At 36.0% G+C, this 22,489-nt stretch overlaps 2 protein-coding genes across 7 annotated transcripts in view; one reads left to right on the top strand and one right to left on the bottom strand.

Moving 5' to 3' along the window:
• Positions 1 to 469: 469 nt before the first annotated feature.
• Positions 470 to 8,003, top strand: LOC107748677 (protein QNR-71-like). 4 transcript variants are annotated; one of them, XM_016563598.1, is made up of 10 exons: positions 470 to 680; positions 1,428 to 1,559; positions 3,351 to 3,494; positions 3,659 to 3,832; positions 3,941 to 4,102; positions 5,438 to 5,758; positions 5,967 to 6,026; positions 6,143 to 6,385; positions 7,383 to 7,488; positions 7,746 to 8,003. In XM_016563598.1, exons 1-10 carry the CDS (start codon positions 614 to 616, stop codon positions 7,978 to 7,980), a joined length of 1,644 nt encoding a protein of 547 aa, XP_016419084.1. In that variant the 5' UTR covers positions 470 to 613; the 3' UTR covers positions 7,981 to 8,003. The 4 variants fall into 4 exon arrangements, with proteins under 4 accessions (XP_016419084.1, XP_016419083.1, XP_016419086.1 ...); XM_016563597.1 differs by having other exon boundaries at positions 3,351 to 3,512; XM_016563600.1 differs by lacking the exons at positions 470 to 680; positions 1,428 to 1,559 and adding an exon at positions 1,918 to 2,043.
• Positions 8,004 to 9,369: 1,366 nt separating this feature from the next.
• LOC107748676 (insulin-like growth factor 2 mRNA-binding protein 3) overlaps positions 9,370 to 22,489 on the bottom strand; it is a 36,134-nt gene continuing 23,014 nt past the window's right edge. The window contains exons 9-16 of one of the 3 annotated variants that reach the window (XM_016563594.1): positions 22,326 to 22,461; positions 22,095 to 22,229; positions 21,859 to 21,930; positions 15,248 to 15,370; positions 15,045 to 15,119; positions 14,814 to 14,945; positions 14,596 to 14,709; positions 9,370 to 11,264 (exon numbers count right to left, since the gene is read on the bottom strand). In XM_016563594.1, coding sequence (XP_016419080.1) covers positions 11,166 to 11,264; positions 14,596 to 14,709; positions 14,814 to 14,945; positions 15,045 to 15,119; positions 15,248 to 15,370; positions 21,859 to 21,930; positions 22,095 to 22,229; positions 22,326 to 22,461 — 886 coding nt within the window. In that variant the 3' untranslated portion in view covers positions 9,370 to 11,165. The remainder of the gene's footprint in view (positions 11,265 to 14,595; positions 14,710 to 14,813; positions 14,946 to 15,044; positions 15,120 to 15,247; positions 15,371 to 21,858; positions 21,931 to 22,094; positions 22,230 to 22,325; positions 22,462 to 22,489) is intronic. The other 2 variants (XM_016563595.1, XM_016563596.1) reach the window with 2 other exon arrangements.

Here is a 22,489-nt window from a genome sequence, read left to right as displayed (position 1 = left end):
AAAACATATTTAAAAAAAACATATGAGCATGAAAATGTATTGAAACATGTTTAATTTTTTACAATAACGATTAAGTTGTACACTCAAGTGTATCCATTGTCACAAACTTTGAGGACAATGGTATAAGTGTTTCTCAAAAATACATGAAATGAACAATACAAAGATACTTTTAATAATCAACAAAAAACTCACTTTTCTCAAAAAGGATTCTGAGACAGATCAAGGATACCTCATATGGGATTAAAAATAGGCTAGTGTATAGCTACCACTTGTTTTAGATATTACATAAAAAGCCCACAATCGGAGATAAATAAGATGATTTTGAAATTGCCTGTTTCGAAATACAAGGGAAAAGTAACAACATGAGACTCCGAGCCCTCCTTCCAGCTCGCGCCCATAGATGCTAATTGAGAATCAGATGAGTCTTGTTACAGAAACGTCACATGTTTGCTGTATTAAATTAGTGCTCGTGCGGGTGACTGGGAGATGGGAGAGAGAGCAGAAGAGGGTTGAGGGGTGTGAGATTTAGCAGCTGGAGTGGCATAGGGGGACAACCAAAAAAAAAAGCCCTTGGATAAATTATATCTACATTCTCATCCAACAAATCGTCACGATGCATTTGGAAATGTTGCTTGTGCTGGCCTGGGCATTGTTCGTTCCTGTAACGAACAGCAAAAAAAGTAAGTAGGAACCGAATGTTTATAATTATAATTGCTACATATTTAATCAGCAATTATAATTTTTTAAATAATAAAATAAATGTTGACGTTGTTACAAAAGCGAAGTTATATCAAGATAATAACGTGCCATTTATAAAGTATTTTATAGAGTAAACTAAGCTATAAAATTGTTACCGACTTCCACATTCATACAAAGTCGAGATAGACGAGAGGCTAATAAAACAAATATACATAGGCTAACTTGAAATGTTTTTACATTGTGTTGGATTAATGCTGTTTTCTTCCGCGCGCTGCAGTCTCATGAAATTAATTAGGCAATCCGCGTTACGTGAGAGTAGCCAAGTGAGTCTTGTGAAAATACGTTTGTTCATCACCAAATTGTAAGAATATGCTACAGTCCACAATTTTAGACTCTTTTTCAGTATCCAGTATCCTATATAAGCATATAATGCAAAATAAACTAAGATATTTAAGTGCGCAAATTCAGCACATTTCATGAGTTCATGTAGGGAACAACTGCGGGTAGTTGTCACATTTTTCGCTCCTGCAGTGAATATTTCTCAGAGTGGGTTTTTTTTTATTTTTATTTTTATGCCTGTTTCTTATCCCAGCAGAAAGTAACAAGCCCAGCTTTACCTGTTATATTTTACGAAATTTAAAATGACTAATCCATGTGCATTTCAGTTTCAGACGGCTTTCACAGTTGTTGTTTTTTTTGTTTTTTTTTGTTCCCTGTCATTCGTGCAGCTTATGGTGACATGTTCCCTCACAAACACAAACTCCCTATTCCATTCCCAATCCCTGGATGGGAACCCGACACGAACCCTTGGGACGAATCTCTGTACCCCCCCTTCAAACAGCAGCTGAATCGCAGACATGGTAAGAGTTGGTAAGAGATTCCTGCAGTAAAGTTTTATTTACGTAACTTACACAAAATTACAAAATGATGAATAAGAAATTATTTTTTATAAAAGTGTGAACCATGCAAACTCGGGCTCTCAAAAGGTATTAATATAATGTATCCAAATGTATTAAATGTTTTAACGTGATTATTTACACAACAGCGAGATAATTTGTCAAAAACAATTTCGATAGTTTTGTCAAACATAATGGAACGTTTTAGAGCAACTCAAACCAATTAATACCACACATTAATTCATCAGATTGCAAATACTTAGGGCTTGTCCAAATACCCACACTTGAGATTTTTTGTTCCCTGTCATTCGTGCAGCTTATGGTGACATGTTCCCTCACAAACACAAACTCCCTATTCCATTCCCAATCCCTGGATGGGACCCCGACACGAACCCTTGGGACGAATCTCTGTACCCCCCCTTCAAACAGCAGCTGAATCGCAGACATGGTAAGAGTTGGTAAGAGATTCCTGCAGTAAAGTTTTATTTACGTAACTTACACAAAATTACAAAATGATGAATAAGAAATTATTTTTGATAAAAGTGTGAACCATGCAAACTCGGGCTCTCAAAAGGTATTAATATAATGTATCCAAATGTATTAAATGTTTTAACGTGATTATTTACACAACAGCGAGATAATTTGTCAAAAACAATTTCGATAGTTTTGTCAAACATAATGGAACGTTTTAGAGCAACTCAAACCAATTAATACCACACATTAATTCATCAGATTGCAAATACTTAGGGCTTGTCCAAATACCCACACTTGAGATCTTTGCACTTGACTACTTGTCTCATGACGTATTTCCTGTATTTGGTCCAAGTGTTCAAGTGAGCATGAAGACCACAATTGTGTGTAGAACTTATCATTACCCGATGGAACACTCTTAGTGTTGTAAAAATGCAAGTGTTAACAGAGCTTTATTTAGATTTTCAATATTTTGCATTTTAAAATACATTTCTAAATGTCTGTTCAGAGATGACACAATTAAGTAAAAGTGGTGCTTCTAATTAATTGATAAAAAGCAGTTGCAAATGTTGTACAAAATAAACATACTCATCTTTGCATCAATAAAATGTGTAACACTTTGTTTTACTACCAAATTATATGTAATATCTAATTATTCATAATATTTCAATTACACAGGAAAGGTTTCCACAAACTCTCACAAGATCTCGGCAAAAAGCCTCAGTTTATTTCCAGAACATTGTTCATGCAAGCTTAGCCTTGAATACCACTCTCAAGTGGCCAAGACAGCAGTGTGGGTATTTGGACAAGCCCTTAGTTATTTATGATTCTGTTTTCCCACCAAAATGATGTCACCTCCGTCCTCCGACTATGACCTCATTGGTTAAAGTGATATTACAAAAGTTCGACAAGATTCAAATTCATACTAAGGCCACAGAAGAGAAAAAAATACTACCAATTTAAACAATATTTTAAACAACGTGTTTTGTTTGAAACATTTTGATTTAAGGAATTATGGGGGAAAAGGCTTGAATATTTCATTTTTTTTCTTTTATAATATTAAAATTGTGTAAGCCCTCTTTTCATCTATCTATTTGAGTTTGTGTAAATATTTCAGAGCTTCAAATATTTTGGGGGGGAAATTAAATAAACGGTTTGAAACCTCATGTTCCTTCTTACGTTGTTAAATGTTCCCTGTTTTGTGTTAGCAAGAGAGGTTGATTTTATTTTCTCCATTATATTAATACACACTAATCATTCGATGCTCTCTCGTGAACATCACAGATAAACCACCGAGGGTGCGCCTCACGAGCGACAGCCCAGCAATGAATGGCTCATGCATCTCGTTCACTGCAGCTCTGGAGTTTCCACCATGCCAGAAGGAGGACAGCACTGGCAACCTGGTGTATGATGAGCACTGTGACGACGGTATGATGGAGGCCTCAGGTGCTTCATACTCCTGTAATCTCTAAACGATGTACAAATGCAAGGAAAAAAATGACCTGTATTTTAAAAAGTTGCATTTATATTCCCAAATAAGGACGAAATGCTTTTTTTCATCTGTGTGCCTAACACCTTCACTTATTTTTCAGCCAATGGACAGGTGCCTTCAGGATACGTGTTTAACTGGACATCCTGGTTGGATGACTATGGCTTTGGAAAGTGTACAGATCTGAAGAGGTGCAATGTTTTCCCTGATGGAAAGCCTTTTCCTCAGAGCAATGACTGGAGACGTAGAGGCTATGTGTATGTGTGGCACACCATGGGTGAGTGTCAGTCATTCACTGACCTGAATCATATCAGTGTTTTAATAATTCACTCTACATATAGTGTAAGCAATCTAATGGACCATCATCCTGTGGTTTCCCTCACAGGCCAGTATTTTGAGACATGTGATGGCTCCTCCTCCCATCTGACCCTGAACACCACTAACATGACGTTTGGAGCTGGTGTGATGGAGGTGATGGTGTACCGTAAACGTGAGCGCAGGAAGTACAGCCCACTCTCTGCGGACAGTACCGTATTCTTCATAACAGGTCTGCTAGTTACTTTTGTCTTGTTTTAATCATATTTATTGTGCAGGATCAAAACTATACTATGATATTTTATATGCACATAATTTTTATTTAAAAAAAATTAATTATATAATTAATCAGTAATTTATGTATATATTTTATATATGAAATATTATATCAATATCAGTGAATCAATATATAATTTTATTATATAATTCAATTTTCAGCAGCAATTACTCCAGTCTTCAGTGTCACATGATCCTTCAGAAATCATTCTAATATGCTAAAATGAAAAACATGTCTTCTTATTAATGCGGAAAACAGTTGTGCTTTTTAATATTTTTGTGGAATGATACACTATCATTTTAAGAGATTAAAAAAAGAAAGAAATACTTTTATTCAGGAAGGATTGCATTAAATTGATTAAAAGTGACAGTAAAGACATTTATAATGCTACAAGTAAATTGTATTTCAAATAAATTATGTTTATTGAACTTTCTATTCATCAAATAATCTTGAAAAGAAAGTATCACAGTTTCCACAAAGAATATAAAGCAGCAAAAACTGTTTACAACATATAATGAGAACCATTTTTAAAAATGTAAACATTAAAAAAGCTGAAGATTCTGTTTTGCCATGACACAAATATATTACATTTTTAAATATATTCTAGTAGAGAATTTATTTTAAATTTTAATAATTTCACAACATTACAGTCATTACTGTATTTTTGATTAAATAAATTGGTGAGCATTAGAGACTTTTTTTTCACAAAAACAAAAAAAAATCATCCATATTATTCCACACTTTTGACTGGTGATAGTGTGTGTATATATAAGTGGTCATATTATTAATCGCATCCAAAATAAAAGTTTTTGTTGGCTGTTTCTAATGCTATAATATAATTATTGCTGTTATCTATGAAAGAAAGGCAGAGAGTTTTATAGTGTTTTTTTTTTCAGATACCCAATTACAGTCAAAAAGTACTTAAACAATGCCAGCAAGAAAGCATGCTATGAAGGGCATAGGAGGCCATTTTTGTTATGTGAATAAATAAAAGTATTTAGTTATAAATAAATGACAATAACATTTTTTTGATTTAAACAATTTTTGGACAAATTCCTAAAATGTGTTTTCTCTTTGTTATGGCAGGTGGTCTAATAAATTGTTAAGCACTGTATGTTTTCATAGCATTCATTTGGAATGTTTGTTTTAAGGACATTGGGCAGAATGGGGGGGGGATAATCGACCAACTAATCGATTATCAAAATAATCGTTAGTTGCAGCCCTAATGTATACATAAAAACCCTTTCCATTTTTATTGATCAATTTTTTAAATGTTTTTTCTTCATCCAGATAAGATTCCACTCTCCGTGAACATTTCCCAGAAGCATCCAGCCAGCATAACTGACAAAAACGTCTTTGTCAGAGGGTCAGATGTGATTTTCAACGTCCAGATCCACGACCCAAGCAACTATCTGAAGACAGCTGATGCGGTAGACTTCATTTGGGACTTTTGGGATGGCAACCAGTTGGTCACCCACAGCAATGTGGCAACCCATGCGTACAACACTCTTGGAAATATTACAGTCAAGCTCCTCGTGGAGGCATCGTTCCGTGTGCCCTGCCCACCACCGACTCCAACACCAATGCACTTTACACAAGCTCATACCACGGGTAATCTCATAAACACAGGCACTTTACTCTCCCAGACAACTGATATCCTATTATCCAAGCCAGACATATCATATACATTATTATCCATCAGGACAAAAATGTGTCCATTCATCTCGTGGAGTAAAGCAAACTTATTAAAACTGCTGTCATGTTAAAGGCCAGCCAACAGTCTTTCTGTAAAGTAATTCAATCACTTTCATGTGTGCAGAGATGCCTACATTACCGTCTGGCACTCACGCATTCACTAGCAAAATGGAGACCACCAAGGGTGAGACGAGTAGTGTTTAAAGCAAGAAAAAACATAATTATATCTAATAGAACACTTAAAGGACATTTCTACAATGCATTTTATATTTCTAACACTTTTTTTAATCCCCGCTCCAGCTCCCATCATCACCAATCCTTCACCAACTACCACTCCTCGAGTCTCTACAACTGCTGTCCCAACAACCGAACCATTCCAAACCGATTCAGAGGTGACGTCTATTACAGCAACCACTGTGCCTGAGGCCAGTCCCACCTATAAGCAGCCCACCTCACCCCCGATGATCAAACACACACATTTCAAGGAATCAGACTGTTTCCGCCATATGTATGGCTCCTTTGAAGGCGAGATCATCATCATCGGTAAGAAGATTGTCGGACCACTTTTTTCAAAAAAGCAAGATTTTGGTATATATCAGGGTTATTGTAAACTTATGGAAGCTTTAATTCTAGGTTTATAACTCATAATTTGGACTTTTCACAAGTGTGAAAGATAAACTCACGATTGCAAGAAAAAAGTTGGAATTGTGAGATACAAAGTGACCTTTTTTGTTTTATTCTGTGGTGGAAACAACAAAAAAAAGAAAACTTGTGAGATAAAATCACACTTCTGAGAAAAAAAAAATCAGAATTGTGAGATGTAAACTTTGAATTGCAAGAAAAAAAAGCCAGAATTCTGCATTTATGAAAACAAACACAAAACAGTCAGAATTGTGGAAAAAAGTTTTTTAATTGTGAGATGAAGTTTATATTCCATATAAAATAAAAACCTTAAATTTAATACTGAAAATGAACTGAAATAAAACTAAATACAAAAAAATAGTTTTGTTTTAAGTACTAAAATAAATCAAACAAACTATATAAGCATCTTTTAATAAAACAAAGAACTAATAAAATAATAATAAAAAAATAAAAAATAATAAAAATGCCAAAACAATTACTAAAATTTTAACTAAAATTAAAATATAAAAATAAATATAATTTAAATATAATTTTAAAAATAAACAAAAACTGTAGATAAAACTAAATACAAAAAAATAGTTTTGTTTTAAGTACTAAAATAAATAAAACAAACTATATAAGCATCTTTTAATAAAACAAAGAATAAAATAATAATAAAAAAATAAAAAATAATAAAAATGCCAAAACAATTACTAAAATTAACTAAAATTAAAATATAAAAATATATAATTTAAATATAATTTTAAAAATAAACAAAAACTGTAGCAGTTCATGATAAATTATATTAAAAAAACACTTTGTACTTTGTATTGTACTCCAGTATACAAAAGCTTTTAATTATTACATTTTTCAAAAAGTAATTAAATTATAATATCTATTTTTATGTCTGTTTCTACAGAACCTCCTCTAGCTCTGCAGAACCTGCCAGCCAATCAGATTTTAAAGGTGTCAGCTGACAAAGTGACCAACACATCTGTAAACTTCATGGTGACTTGCTCAGGCAGGTAAGATTCACACAAACACAAATATATGCAGTACAAAGACGGGAGATTATGTGCTTCACCATGACGAGCCCGAAAGTGAAGAGCATTTATAAGATGTAGATGATTCTGATGTGCAGTGAGCGTTTGAAGCCCTGCAGCTGAGACGTTTCACAGCATGTCACCGTCATATAAAAACATTCAGTCACATTTACAACAGATGGCCGCTGGATCACACACATACAATAAATTTAACTGAGCATCATCTCTCCTTTGCTCAGTGTTCCCTCAGTGGCCTGCACCATAGTGGCCAACTCCGCCTGTCGGGAGGTCAAGAATATCGTGTGTGAGGACGTGGCTCCTTACGGCGAAGGATGCAAGATCAGCTTGACACGCATTTTCCAAACGCCGGGCAATTACTGTGTTAACATCACGTTGGGTCTGCCTGGAGGCTTGGCTCTTGCCACCACCACCTCAGTTACAATTGGCAACAGCCCTAACATAAGTCAGTTTTGAGAATTGTAGTCAATTTTGTCTGTTTATTTATTTTCCATTTAATCATTTTAATATATATTGTTCTAAAGCACCATTACACAGCAGTGTTATTTTAGTATTATATAGATACTATTTAGTATTTATTTAGAGAGAGATATTTGAATGTCTGGGGACTAAAATTGGTGCAATATTTTTGAGAAAGACCTGTTTGATGGTAATTAAGCTGTAGCTTCATAAGAAATCACTTTACTAACCATTTCTTTTTATAAAGCATGAATTAAACAACACGGGAAATTTGTGTTACTGATCACATATACAAGTATGCTTATGCATTTAAAAAATTAACATTTGACAGCACTTTTGGAAATGATCTGATTTCAAAACTTGTTCACTTCTGTAAGTGCTGTATATACACAAATATTCTAATAAAATTTCTAAACCACTGTTTGCTATAATGATACACAACATCTGCCAATTTAAAATATTTCTCAATCTTCACACACTTTTTTTTTTATTTTGCAGAGATGCCATAAACCGCTTTTTTTTAGTGTAACATTTTAAAAATCTAATGAATCTTTGTTTTCCACCAAAGAATATTTTGAACAATGAAAAGTTTCAATGGATGTTAAAGATTCTTCAAACTACAGACGGCAGTGAGGATGCAGTATTTTTTAAGATAGGTGTCATTGTATTTGAACTGAAATTAAACTAATATTTGGGGATGGGAGGGAGGGAACAACCTTCCAGTTCACAAATCAATGCTCCAAAATACACACACCAAACACAACAACTGTAAAAACATCCAACAAATATGGACACAAGGAACAGCCAAGGAATCACAAACAATGGTTGCTAGGAGCCAACTTGACTTTTAATTATTTTCTTTGTATCAGAGGCATTTGACAAGTGGAGGTGTGTGAGGGCACACAAGCACGGTCGGAGGGGATGTTGCTCATCATGCTGAAATCGGACCACTTTTTCACCGGAACTATTCCAGCTCCCGGATTTCCACATCACATTCCCACTGAAACATGACTCACCACACAACACAGCCATGAAATGAAATTGGATCAGATTCCAGTCAAAAACAACAACTGTAGCATCCATAAGACATGAAAAAAGTAAAAAATAAAGACTTCATTGTTCATATTTCATAAGCAAGAAATGAAGCAGGCCCTTGAAAACAAACTTTTCTATAGCCATCATTAATCAGATCCCAAATAAACACTTTGACTTTTAATACAATACTTATGCAAGAAATAAAGCCCAATACAAGGAAGCCACACCACCAAACCAAGAAGCAGAAGAAAAAAGCAATAAGGTGAGGTTTCAAATCAGTTAGCGGAGAATAAATTGCAGGCAAAAACGAAATCACTTTCTCACTCATCTTTAAAGTCTAGCCATACATGATTTTTTTTTTTAAATGATATATTTTTTTTGTGTGTGAGGAAAGGGGCAGATGGAACATGACCCTATAGATTCTAACACATAGCAATATGCCTCTAATTTAAATACTTTTCTAATAAGAGGTAGATCAAAAACGGTGTAAGAGAAGGGTGGAAAGAAAAACAAAACGATCACTTGTGCCCCTCTGGTCAGCGCTCGGCGCCACGCGCGTACCCAGTGCGGAAGTGTTCGCGAGGGACTTGAGGTATCGCTGCGCGCGCTGGAGGTCTCAGGAGAGACGGAGCCCACCCTTTCCTCAGCTGAGGTAGACAATGGCCTTACTAGTGTGGAAGCGTGGATGCACTCTTTTACCATAATCAAATCATATTTACATTCTGCATGAAAACAAAAGGAATATTGGTTTCTCAGTTTCTTTACTAAACGTTTTTTCTTTGCTAAAGTTCATTTTATATATATTTTTTTGCTTTTTTTCCACTTTGAATGATAAACGAAAGATATAAATGAAACCGTTCGCCCTTGACTATTGTAACCTATAGCTATCAACGCAAAAGCATCAGAACAGTGTAACTCCCCGAACCCCTGACATGCATTGACTGACGTTAAACACTGAAAATCTTCGGCATGTAAAGCCCAGTTTGTTGTGAAAAAAAAAAAAGCCCGTCCCAAGACCAAACGGATCGCGTTATTTGGAAAAGGAAAGTGAGGAAAAAAACGATGAGCACGGGAAAAGAAAAAACAACCTCACTCGGGCTGGTCGTTATTTTAATTTGATAGACAACTAATCGCGCCGAGGATGAGGGGGTGTCAAAGAGGTTACAACAGGACCTTGCTTATCCCTGACCTCTATTGCTTGCATCCAACCCTGACTGAAGTGTAATGAAATGCGGGTGAAACGTCTGCTACCGCCGAGACAGTTATTAGCACCGCATTGCTGCGGTATGTACGGGTGGCGTTATTTCTCATTACCTTGACGGTGTTCAGAGGGTGGTGGCTCCTCAGCGACACTGAGGCGCTTTTCTTTTCTTTCTCCTATCTGTAGCTTACACAGAAGCCCAAACTCCGCTCTTTCACTCGTGCGACGCGCGCAAACGTGTATATATACAGTAGTTATTCATGGCGCGCGTCAAAAGGAGCAAGGCGGAATTCGAGCATCATCCGTTAACTACAGACTCAATTTTACATTTTCTTAAAAAAATAAAAATGTTCAAGAACTATTAGCTTTATAAAGTATACAAAATACCACAAAGCAAAATAAAAAAAAAAAGAACAGAACTTTTTTCATATATCATTTTCTTTTTTTCTGAGGTACTCTAGCCTGAGGTAGATCAGTAAAATGCATATTAACTTGGTTTCCTGGCCAACACCAATCAACACTTCCCTCAGTCATAAGTGGCAGTGTTGCTCCACCTTCTTTCATAATTTTATATATGTATATATATCTATTCATCTATAAAATGCATCAGAATTTATAAAATGCCACTGGATCCCAGGACAGCTTACTTCCGTCAACAATCCTCTTTCCATCTCAAGCCAAAGACCTTAAACCCCACCCTGTGTCACCCATTCCTTACCCCAAAAACAGGCTTGAAAACCCTTTTACACTCAAATGCTGCATTTCCCAATAAACTCATAACCAAAACAAAGTTCAGCATCTGTCAATTAAGGTCTGTGCAGTTACCCTATTAAGGCAAGTTCAGGCGGAATGGGTGTAAAAGCGGGCGGGGTTGTAAGGACATTCCCTGACCCCTGAGATGGACGCGTCCCGTGTCCTTTCAGTCTCCTGAGAAGACGCAGTGGCTCTATTTCCTCCGGGCGACTGGTGGACCTGTGGCCGAGGCCTTGGGCTGCTGCTGCCGCCTCACCTGAGAGATAATCTCCTGGATCTTCCTCTGGGCCAGCTGGTACACATGAAAGAAAACAAAGCAGAAAAAAATTACTCAAATCAAACAGCACAATTAACACACAACCATTAAAATACTTAAGCAATAAATGGAAACGAAGTCAAAAATTTTAAAGTGATTATATATTGGACAAAGCTGTGTGTGGGGGGTAGTAGTAGTAGTAGTAAATATTAATTACTACTACTATTACTACATTTTTAAATCATCATTTAAATGATTAATTACGTAAGCGCCAATGGCCTTGTGGGCAGCGCGCCGACATATAGCGCCGTTGTGCTTCGGGCGTCCCAAGTTCGAGTACTGGCTCGCGGATGTTTCCCGATCCCATCCCCCCTCTCTCCCACTTCGCTTCCTATCTAATAACTGTCCTATCATAATAACGCTAAAAATTAATAAATAATTACATTACTATTGGCAGGGGCACCTTGGGCTTTAGATACTATTTGCAACATGTTTTTGCAGTGTTGAACAACGTAGCCAAACACAGACATATCTGTTGATTTCTTGAATGCAATGGCCAATCAGAAACGTAAATATGGTAACACTTCAGTATAGGGACCAATTCTCACTATTAACTAGCTGCTTATTAGCATGCCTATTATTAACATATTGGCTGTTTATTAGTGCTAATTAAGCACATTCTGCATGATCATATTCTACATCCCTAATCCTTTCCAATACCTAAATTTAAAAACTACCTTATTAACTAATAATAAGCAACAAATTAGGAGTTTGAGGCAAAAGTCGAAGTTAATGGTTTGTTAATGCAGAGAATTTGACCTTAAAGTGTGACCATAAATACATTTAATAACAGTATTTCACAAATACATATTCAATAATCATATAATACATTATCACTAATAAAATGAATAAAAAGTTGGATTCATTTTGAACTCCACATCAAAAGTTTGGCATGACAACAACACTTACAAATGACTTATTTGCTGTTTTTGCCATCAAGCTGGGATCAGAGAAAGTATTTTAACATCAGAAAATGACAACATTTAGCCATTTTCTGCAGCTCTAATATGTCTAGCAGCTCAATCACCTGGCTTGCATAGAAGTGGCCTGTGATTTTTACTACTACTTGGTCATTTTCATCAGGCGTCTGGTCCCGCGGGACAACCACCTCTGCACTGGTCAAGTTCTGTAGTTCATTCACCTAAAGAGAAACACGGAGCAGCTATGAATGCTGAGGATAAATGCATCTGTAAAGCAAACATGAGCACTAACAATTGATGTTACAAATGTAAAGTGGCCATTTACCGTTTTGCCTCCCTTGCCAATGACTCTGCCAGCGGCGAATGATGGCACTTTTATGTGAGCCTCTAATTTAACCTCTTCCTTCGGTCCAAAGAAGTTCTCCTCTTTTAACTTCCCAAAGATACGTCCCTGAGCCTAAGAAAAGCAGCACAGAGAATCAATGCATGAATATACAATCAAATGAGTGAATATTCATACAATGTCTCAATACATACAATGTCACAACATTTTTACCTTGAACTGTGCCTCTGGTGGTCCAGTAATAATGACCATTCTTTGCTTGGTGTCAATTCCATCAGCAGGTGCAATCTATCCCGACAAAAATGACAGATCTTAAACTTAAACACTGCTACAGCATAGGAAAATAGAAAAATTAAAACTATTACGTTTAGCAAACAGTATCAGGGTCATAAAAGGTCATGCTTGCCATCACTCACTTTGATTGATGCACCAGCAAAGCGGCTGAGCTGTTTAATGTGCTGGCCCTGCTTGCCGATAATAGCACCAACTGCCAGAGCAGGAATGAAGAGGTGCACGGTTTCCGACTCCACCTGTGCCTGCTGACACAAATACACTTATGGTGAGTTATGATCACACATTCAACACCAAATAAATCTGCTTTTATGGAGACACATCCAGAGAACATACAACAAAACAGACAAACAACATCCTGGGAAACATTCACTCACAGTCAATTAACTATTCAAAAAACATTTTTTTTAACAAGTCACCTATTCACTATCAACAGAGGTTACAACGAGGAATCAAGACTTGATCTTTTGAATTCACATGGCTTGGAAATATTGCCAGGTTCATAACTCACCCATCCCAAACCAAAAGCACCATTTATTCCAAATACGCTGCAAAAACAGCTCATTCTCACACGATCCTGATGTTAACCGGATATAAACACCCTGCCTATTCAACAACCAGAAAATCTGCTCACCCAGTTATAGTGAGATAATACATGTAGGAGAGATACTATAACAGTTTTGGTAGAATATTTTTAATAAACTGCCTAATTCAGTCTGTTCTTATCTGTGACGCACGCGTGCAAAATTAATTGTACTCCAAATGCAGACTCAAATAATAAGATTTAAAAGTCTTACTGCAATGAATTCTATACATTACTTTTAAAAAGCAAAACTAAATGCTACTTTAAGAATAATATTTAATAGTTCTAGTATTTTCCCAGAAGAATTTCAAAAATGTTAATGTACTTTTAGTAAAAACATGTCCAAGCATCATTTAAAGCAGGACCATAAAGTCAATGAAGAATTAGAAAAATCATATAAAATCAATTCTTTCAATAAACATACATGAGTAAGTCTTGTGTGATCAATTCTACAACTTGTATATACAATATGGTCATTTTTATTTTCCTTAAATACATAAGGAGACGAAAAAGAATAATAGATATTTGATTTATAACTGGATTAATTTCCTATGAATTTGTTAAGGGTAAATTCATTCCATTCGCCACTTTTTGTGAATATAAATTAAGTATGGGTTTAACATAAGATGTGTGTATTTGAATGCCAAAAAAAATAAAAAAATAACTGCTGTTGAACAAAGCTGCTAAAGTCACATCTAATGAGGCATTTATTAAACAGGCACACCAGCAAAAATACAAAAATAAAAAATTAAGTTTGCATTACAGTTGAGATCAAACCACTGCAAACTGCTGCTGCTCAATTTACATATGAAGAGGTTTAAAAAAAGGCATAACAGTTGAAAAAAAAAAAAAGTCAGGGGATGTAAATGGTCATAGAAAAAAGACGATTTTAATTAATCTCCCTTGTATTGTTACTTTCAATAATGTTTTTCACATTTATATCGACCAGCTATTTGGGGGTCTTTTTGTTTTTATTTTATATAAATCTACCAATGTCAATTGAGCAAATATTAAACTTGAGAACAACTCAAGTCAAGTCTCTTGACAATAGGCAATAGACACAACACAGATACTAATTAGCCGATATAGACACAATAACTACGTTTACATGGACATCAGTAATCTAATTGCCATTTTCTGCAGCTCTAATATGTCTAGCAGCTCAATCACCTGGCTTGCATAGAAGTGGCCTGTGATTTTTACTACTACTTGGTCATTTTCATCAGGCGTCTGGTCCCGCGGGACAACCACCTCTGCACTGGTCAAGTTCTGTAGTTCATTCACCTAAAGAGAAACACGGAGCAGCTATGAATGCTGAGGATAAATGCATCTGTAAAGCAAACATGAGCACTAACAATTGATGTTACAAATGTAAAGTGGCCATTTACCGTTTTGCCTCCCTTGCCAATGACTCTGCCAGCGGCGAATGATGGCACTTTTATGTGAGCCTCTAATTTAACCTCTTCCTTCGGTCCAAAGAAGTTCTCCTCTTTTAACTTCCCAAAGATACGTCCCTGAGCCTAAGAAAAGCAGCACAGAGAATCAATGCATGAATATACAATCAAATGAGTGAATATTCATACAATGTCTCAATACATACAATGTCACAACATTTTTACCTTGAACTGTGCCTCTGGTGGTCCAGTAATAATGACCATTCTTTGCTTGGTGTCAATTCCATCAGCAGGTGCAATCTATCCCGACAAAAATGACAGATCTTAAACTTAAACACTGCTACAGCATAGGAAAATAGAAAAATTAAAACTATTACGTTTAGCAAACAGTATCAGGGTCATAAAAGGTCATGCTTGCCATCACTCACTTTGATTGATGCACCAGCAAAGCGGCTGAGCTGTTTAATGTGCTGGCCCTGCTTGCCGATAATAGCACCAACTGCCAGAGCAGGAATGAAGAGGTGCACGGTTTCCGACTCCACCTGTGCCTGCTGACACAAATACACTTATGATGAGTTATGATCACACATTCAACACCAAATAAATCTGCTTTTATGGAGACACATCCAGAGAATATGCCACAAGACATCCTGGGAAAACATTCACTCAGTCAACTAACTACTCATTCATTATTTTACCAAAATAATAGGGATCATACAAAATGCTTGTTATTGTTTATTTAGTACTGACCCGAATAAGATATTTCACATAAAAAATTTTTACATAGTCAACAACAAGAGGACAACTGAGAGACTCATATGCAACTATTACAGAAGCTTCAAACGCTCACTGATGCTCCATAAGGAAAAAACGATGCATTAAGAGCCAGGGAGCATTAAGAGTCATTGTTGGAAAGGGTTCAAATACACAAAAATGCTGGAAAACCAAAGAATTTGTGGGACATACACACACACACACACACACACACACACGATACTATAGTTGCAGATTTCACTGCATTTGAATGTATGGTAATATTTCTATTAAATATGAAACATTCTGAAATTAGATGTTCGTTCCTGAAACTTTAGTCTTAATTGGAGATCGAGAAAAATTAAGTGGAATATCTTGTGCTTTTCCAAATTAGCCGGCAATGCATGTTTTGCCTCTGCTGCTTTGTTTAACTTTAATACACTGCACATTTTTCTAAATCAGCGATTGCAATAATCAAATGTTGACTATTTGGAGAACACAACTGAAGCACAAGAACTTACATTAAGGTAAGAAAAACACAAACGTGTTACAACGCGTCTTTACACGTAAACACGTTGGGAACACGATCGGTTACTCGCACTTTGACCAGTTGCCATAGGAACGCGTTAACACGTTCGCACATGTAGGAACGCATTACATATGATTTTATGAAAATGATCAATAATTTAGTTTTAGCTCATTGTTTGTATGTGGCAGACATGAAAATTAACGAACCTTAATTAGAAAGTTTAGTCTGTTTATAGAATTTACAGAGTCATCTGATTAGGCCTTAATGACAATAATTTAACGTTAGTAATTTTATTGAGATTGTATAAATATTGATATTTTTCTCTTTAGTTCTTGAAATAAAAGATCATGCTTAAATGTTTTCCACTTTTTAATAGTTAATTGTTAGTTATTTGTTTGATATTTTGTATTTGTTTTTCATGCATGTTACTATTAAAGCAACTTACAAGCGAGGAACATTGGGAGACCAATTTGTCCTCCAAAAAAGGCAATAAATTGGATAAAATGGCACGGATAGCATGGATTTACTTTACGGGTTACTTTTAAGGTCCGTTACAAATTTGACATGCAAAACATAGGCTCGTATGCACGATTAATCATTAGAAGATTGCTTGAGTTGCTTTTAGAATATTCCTTTCATGTTCCTGTTTTACATGTTATAGTACATAGTTCAATTAACGGCACATGTCCTTAATGTCACCACGTGACGCCATCCAACGTCCCCTCCAGAATTTCATGTATAAACATAGTTTGTCTTCTTCGTGATGATGCCATATACAGTTTTTGGTGTTTCATTTGTAATTTTACAAAAGCTTCAAGTGCAGTTTAATATTTGTCATGCTATTAGTGCAAACAGACGAGGGAGTTGTTGAAGCCATGTTCTTTTGTTTGCCGTTAAACCGTTGACTATGGCGCGTACTCCGTGCCAAAATCAAACGTCTGAACGACCGTCAAACCGAACGTCTTGTACTTTGAGCGTCTTACTGAGCGGGTGACCCACGTGACGACCTGACGTGACATCAGCGTCTTCAAATTAGCTGGTTTTTAAACATGTAAAGAGACATACTGCTGTGTAAAGGTTATAAATGGACTTTACAGGCAATACATATATTGTTCACCTAAAACAACACTAAAATATTTTTTCTGAATCCTGTGCTTGAGTATGTGTTTTTCTTTAAGAGCAGACATACTGTACGTTTTTATTGTTTATAGTATCATACAATGTTCACAGTGTTATATATATAACATAATCAAACAATTAAATAATTTATTTACTTTTCCAACAAAGGTTACAATCCCAAAAATTGACACCGTCATATGTCAGGAATATTAAACTACATACTATACAGCAATTAAAAAAAAATTGTCTGCCAAAAATTATAAATATTGGGAGTTGTCATTACAGGTTCAGGTTTAAAAACACTAAGAAATTTTTTTTTTTCTTATTACTTTGTTCAATATCAAAATAGTTCAACAAATTAACCTATATTAGTCAATAGCTACTTTGATGTTATCCTTTATTGTGTTATCCTTGACGAATAGAGTGTATTCACTTTTTTTTTGTCAAATAAACAAACAAGTTTAACATTCAAATTCCAGGAGTCTTTACAGTGGACAGTTGCTCTTACATTTAAGGTAAAAACTTTTCAATATGTTCTCATGAACTGCTAGAATCTGTGAGTTTTTATAGATGTTTAATGAGGTTATAAAATATAAACTTTCCACTTTTTAATAGTTAATTGTTAGTTATTTGTTTGATATTTTGTATTTGTTTTTCATGCATGTTACTATTAAAGCAACTTACAAGCGAGGAACATTGGGAGACCAATTTGTCCTCCAAAAAAGGCAATAAATTGGATAAAATGGCACGGATAGCATGGATTTACTTTACGGGTTACTTTTAAGGTCCGTTACAAATTTGACATGCAAAACATAGGCTCGTATGCACGATTAATCATTAGAAGATTGCTATTTCTGTGTTGCAAACATTAAATAATAACGAAAGTATTGGGATAAAAGTTTATGGTCTGGAGGAGGTTGGTTGCGTAGAAAAATTGGAAATATTTCCGTTTTAAACAATGAAAGCGAGCCAATGGACCACACAAGCAAGGTGCAAACTTTGCACAAGAGTTATGCGGAGTTATTAACCTCAGTCAATATTCAGAAAGTGAATGTAAAAAAAGTAAAAACTGACGGAATTTCGGCATCTGACACTGCATTAACGGCACATATTCTCTCAGAGTTGACGAGAGATTAATCTACTTCAAAATATGCTGATAACGGTATAATTGTCTTAAATTAGGCTATTCCCTTAATATTATTCTTGTGGCCCACACATAGCGAAACAAATGAGAAGAAAAGTATTTTGTGTTAAGCAGGTTGGTTTTGAAAGTCGGTGCTTGAAACAGGCCCGGGGCCAGGATGGCATAACTAGGGGGCATTTCAATATCCTTTGATACTCACTCCAGTGCACGTATATCACATGCGCAATGTTTGGTGGGTAAATGATGTGTGCACGATTGAGGCGCCTGCGCGATCACTTGAATTTGTTCCTTACGACAGCAGAAACAAAAATAAGTCTGAGACATCATTATGAAACTATAAAGGGTCTACTTTTATTTGTGTACAGTCACAATAACAACAAAACACTGTGCTTTTCAAAATAAAGAAAACAGATGTCGCTTTCCGCCGTAGCCTATTGATTTCCTTTCCGTGAACTTGAGCATTAGAAAAAAGGACAGAAAGGGGCATATAGAACTTGTAGCAGTTTTTCTTTCGTTTTGTTAATCTGTGAATTATTCGGTTTTCTCTGTTCATATAATTGCTTATATTTTTTGTTATTTTATTTCAGCTTTATTTCAATTAACATAAATGTTAGTTTTAATTAAATTTTAATAAACCTACCTAAATGGCAAAACATCCACAGAACTGCAATAGGCCTACACTTTAAAATCTCCAGCCGTTTCAAGCCACAAATATTACAAATAATTATTTTATTGCAGGTCTGGGACAGAATTTCAGCCAGGCCGGTAGTCTCATCCAGGCCACCATATTTACATTACTTTTAAGAATAATGAAAGAAATGTTGGCAAAATTAGAACAATGTGCCTTGTGTGTAAATTCAAGTTTTTATCGGTTTTATTTTGATAAACATGGCACAATACGCTATAGCACTAATTATAAAAGAGTTTGTAACCCTATTAAAGCACGACATGAAATACAGCGAGTGTGAAATACACTGGTAAATCGTGAATTAGCGGTCATCACAGTTTGTGCCGCCCCACTGGAGAAACTGCGATGACCGTAATCAGCGTCTGCTACGAATTGCTCTTGCGCTACTTTGACATGTAAGCTGGTTTAAGTCAGACGCTGATAGATCTGCGCAAATTGAACAACCAATTTATGCGCTCAGATGGTCCAGTCGGGTCTGTCGTCTTCCCGGCCGGGTTCGGGTCCATCTTTCAAATAATTGACAGTCCACGTCGGTTCAGTGTAGCACATTTACAGGTCTCTTCGGGTTCGGGTACGAATCTTTGGACCCGTGTAGACCTCTACTATAGTCTACACATGATCAAAATGAGTAAATGACCTTTGAAACTAATGTTACGCTTCAAATAAAGATTGTATTACATTCCACTAGGTGGCGATGTATTTCATGTATCATTGTATCAGTCAATCAAGAAATCCGTTCAAAAACTCAGGACGAAACAAGTCTTCATTAATTTCAAGGGATTTTTTTGTATAATTAATTCATTTAAATTGATAAATATTTCTAATAGACACATTTATAGCAGAACCTCAAGTAAATTACGTTGTTTTGTTTAGTTATCTGTTTTGTTTTCAGAATCGTAGGAGAACCTGAAAAAAATCCAGATTATCCAGAAACAAATAAAGCTATGAATTTATAATAAATCTGGCATCTAACTATTATTAACACTGTTTCTGATATTAAAGGGGTCATATGATGCCATTTTAAAGATCATTATTTTGTGTATTTGGTGTAACAGAATATGTTGACATGCTTTAATGTTAAAAAAAAAAGCGCAGTCTGCTCTGATTGGCCAGCTGACCCAGTGCATTGTGATTGGCCGAACACAAGCACGCGTCGGAAATGTAACGCCCCTTACCATAATCACGGGCGTCAGCTTTCAAAGTAAATATCAAAAAGAGAAAGGAAAACTTGAAATCGCATTATATGACCCCTTTAAAATATACAAGTTTACAGACTAGGATAAAGTGTTCATTTATATTCACAATGATTTGAGACAATTATAATGCATTCTAATCATGCTGCGAACCAATTTAGGTATGCCTATTCAATGATATGATTACAAGATGAGAACATGAGGCAGTGAAAATGCATATTAGATCCAGTTTTGACAAGACCTCTCTCTCTCTCTCTATCTATCTATCAGAAGAGTCACCAGAGACGAAATCATGGTAAAAATTAATGCGTTTATTGAATAAACTTAACTGCATCTTTCTCAATTTGTTACTAATGTCAATGGACAATTAATGACAGCATGGTCAAATGACATTGAAGACTTTGACATTTAAACTCTTTATCTTCTCAATTCTAAATCTAAGTTGTAACAAAGCAGACAATACTAAATTAATACGTTTGATAATAAAAAATAATAAAAAAATTTTTAAAAAGGGTAAAAGATTATATTAAAATGATACATGTATGAATAAAATACGGAAAAATACAAAGACACAAATTAAAAGTATTGGTTGTATGTACAGTATGTCTGGTCTTTAAAAGTAAAAAAAAATGTCGCTTTTAAACAAATGAAAGCAAAACATTAGATCCTTCTGTCATGGTATACAGAGAAAGTCAAGATAGCCTACAGGTGGGAGCTTTATCAGTTTATTACTCAGAAGGACTTAGCATAGCCTTAAACCTTTTTAAGCCTATTAAACCTTTCTTTAAAGACTCATTCAGGGAAGTACTGCAAGATGCAGGAAATGGTTGAGTGTTCTTTTTGGTGAACAATATCTATATGTATTGCCTGTAAAGTCCATTTATAGCCTTAACACAGCAGCATGTCTCTTTACATGTTTAAAAACCAGCTAAGTTCAAGACGCTGACATCGCGTCAGGTCGTCACGTGGGTCACCTGCTCCGTAAGACGCTCAAAGTACAAGACGTTCGATCGGTCGGTTGTTCGGACGTTTGATTTTGGCACCGAGTACGCGCCATAGTTGACCACTGCCGTGTGTGTATCCTGTTGCAAAATGCGGCGAAAAGTCCTATGCGACGGTAATAGTGTGATTAAGGTGTACATGTCTATACTGCACTTCAATAATGTGACTAAAATGGGAATACTCCAAAAGTCTTAATTCGATTTGTGTTTACTTCGAATATGACTTTAGCTGGATTAAGGTAAAAAAAAAAAAGGTGTTAAAATCGGAATATTGTTGTCCATGTAAAATTACTCAATGAGACACACCTGTGCATTTCATCCTAGTTGATGGGTTAGTCTAACTCATGTTATTCATGCCCTTCCCATCTAACTGCAAACTTGACAACATTTATTCACCCATCACCAACACACACACAAAGCACTTTAGGTCTACGTCCCCGTTACGTGTTAAACATCAGACCCACAGCATTTCAGCATCTCTGTTAGCTGTGGAGGCCGAGCGACACCCCCCTGGCAGCGACTAATCTGGGAGCAGACGTTTGTCCCTTCAGCCAATCCAGTAGCGAGCAGCCAAGCCATGCAGTGCATGGTGGGTAACAAATAAAAACTTACAGAAAAGGCTATGCTGTTGCTGGAGGAGAGTGTAGAGGCCCAAAATGGCACCTCACCCCCAAACACGCTGCACTACGGGAGAAACACACACATTAACACGCACACTCCCACACACACAGACTTGTAGGCACCCACTTCACATTTTGCCGTTACATAAATGAATGCGTTCCCCACTCATAAGTGTACACCAAACACAAACATCTCACACAAGCACAATTTTATTCCAATTTTGTTACCCCAAATGATTGATAGCCAGCTTGAGCCCCAGCTGGAGGTCCTGATACCACAGAAGGTGACATCCCTCCACTCGCTGCACCGGGAAAAATACCCAACGCGTTCAGATTGAGCCCTGGAATCAGGTTAGATTGTAGCTAGGGGAATAAGAGGGCAGAGATTTTTTTCATGAGATGAAGTTGTTGTGCTGTACGCAATTTTACAATAAAGATGGAAAGTCATTGCAGGCTTACATGCATGGCAGCTACGTCATTCTCATAGGACTCACGGATTTTCTTCATGATTTCTTCTTCTGCTTTTCCGCAAGCTTCTAATGTACCCTTGACGGTGATGGTGCGCTCTGGGTTATACAATGTCAGATCCTGCAGACTGGGATTGGGGGAATGTGGAAAAAAAA

This window comes from Sinocyclocheilus rhinocerous, unplaced genomic scaffold, assembly GCF_001515625.1.
Source record: "Sinocyclocheilus rhinocerous isolate Xijiao unplaced genomic scaffold, SAMN03320098_v1.1 scaffold499, whole genome shotgun sequence".
Taxonomy (NCBI): domain Eukaryota; kingdom Metazoa; phylum Chordata; class Actinopteri; order Cypriniformes; family Cyprinidae; genus Sinocyclocheilus; species Sinocyclocheilus rhinocerous.
Note: the sequence above shows the minus strand (reverse complement) of the source record. Positions and strands in the feature narration are given on the sequence as shown.

Excerpts from the sequence above, each read along its gene's own strand:
- LOC107748677 (XM_016563597.1), top strand. The coding sequence starts at position 614 with ATGCATTTGGAAATGTTGCTTGTGCTGGCCTGGGCATTGTTCGTTCCT. Across the intron at positions 6,027-6,142 it reads CAAAATGGAGACCACCAAGG|CTCCCATCATCACCAATCCT; the intron begins GTGAGACGAGTA and ends TCCCCGCTCCAG. Across the intron at positions 7,489-7,745 it reads ATGGTGACTTGCTCAGGCAG|TGTTCCCTCAGTGGCCTGCA; the intron begins GTAAGATTCACA and ends TCCTTTGCTCAG.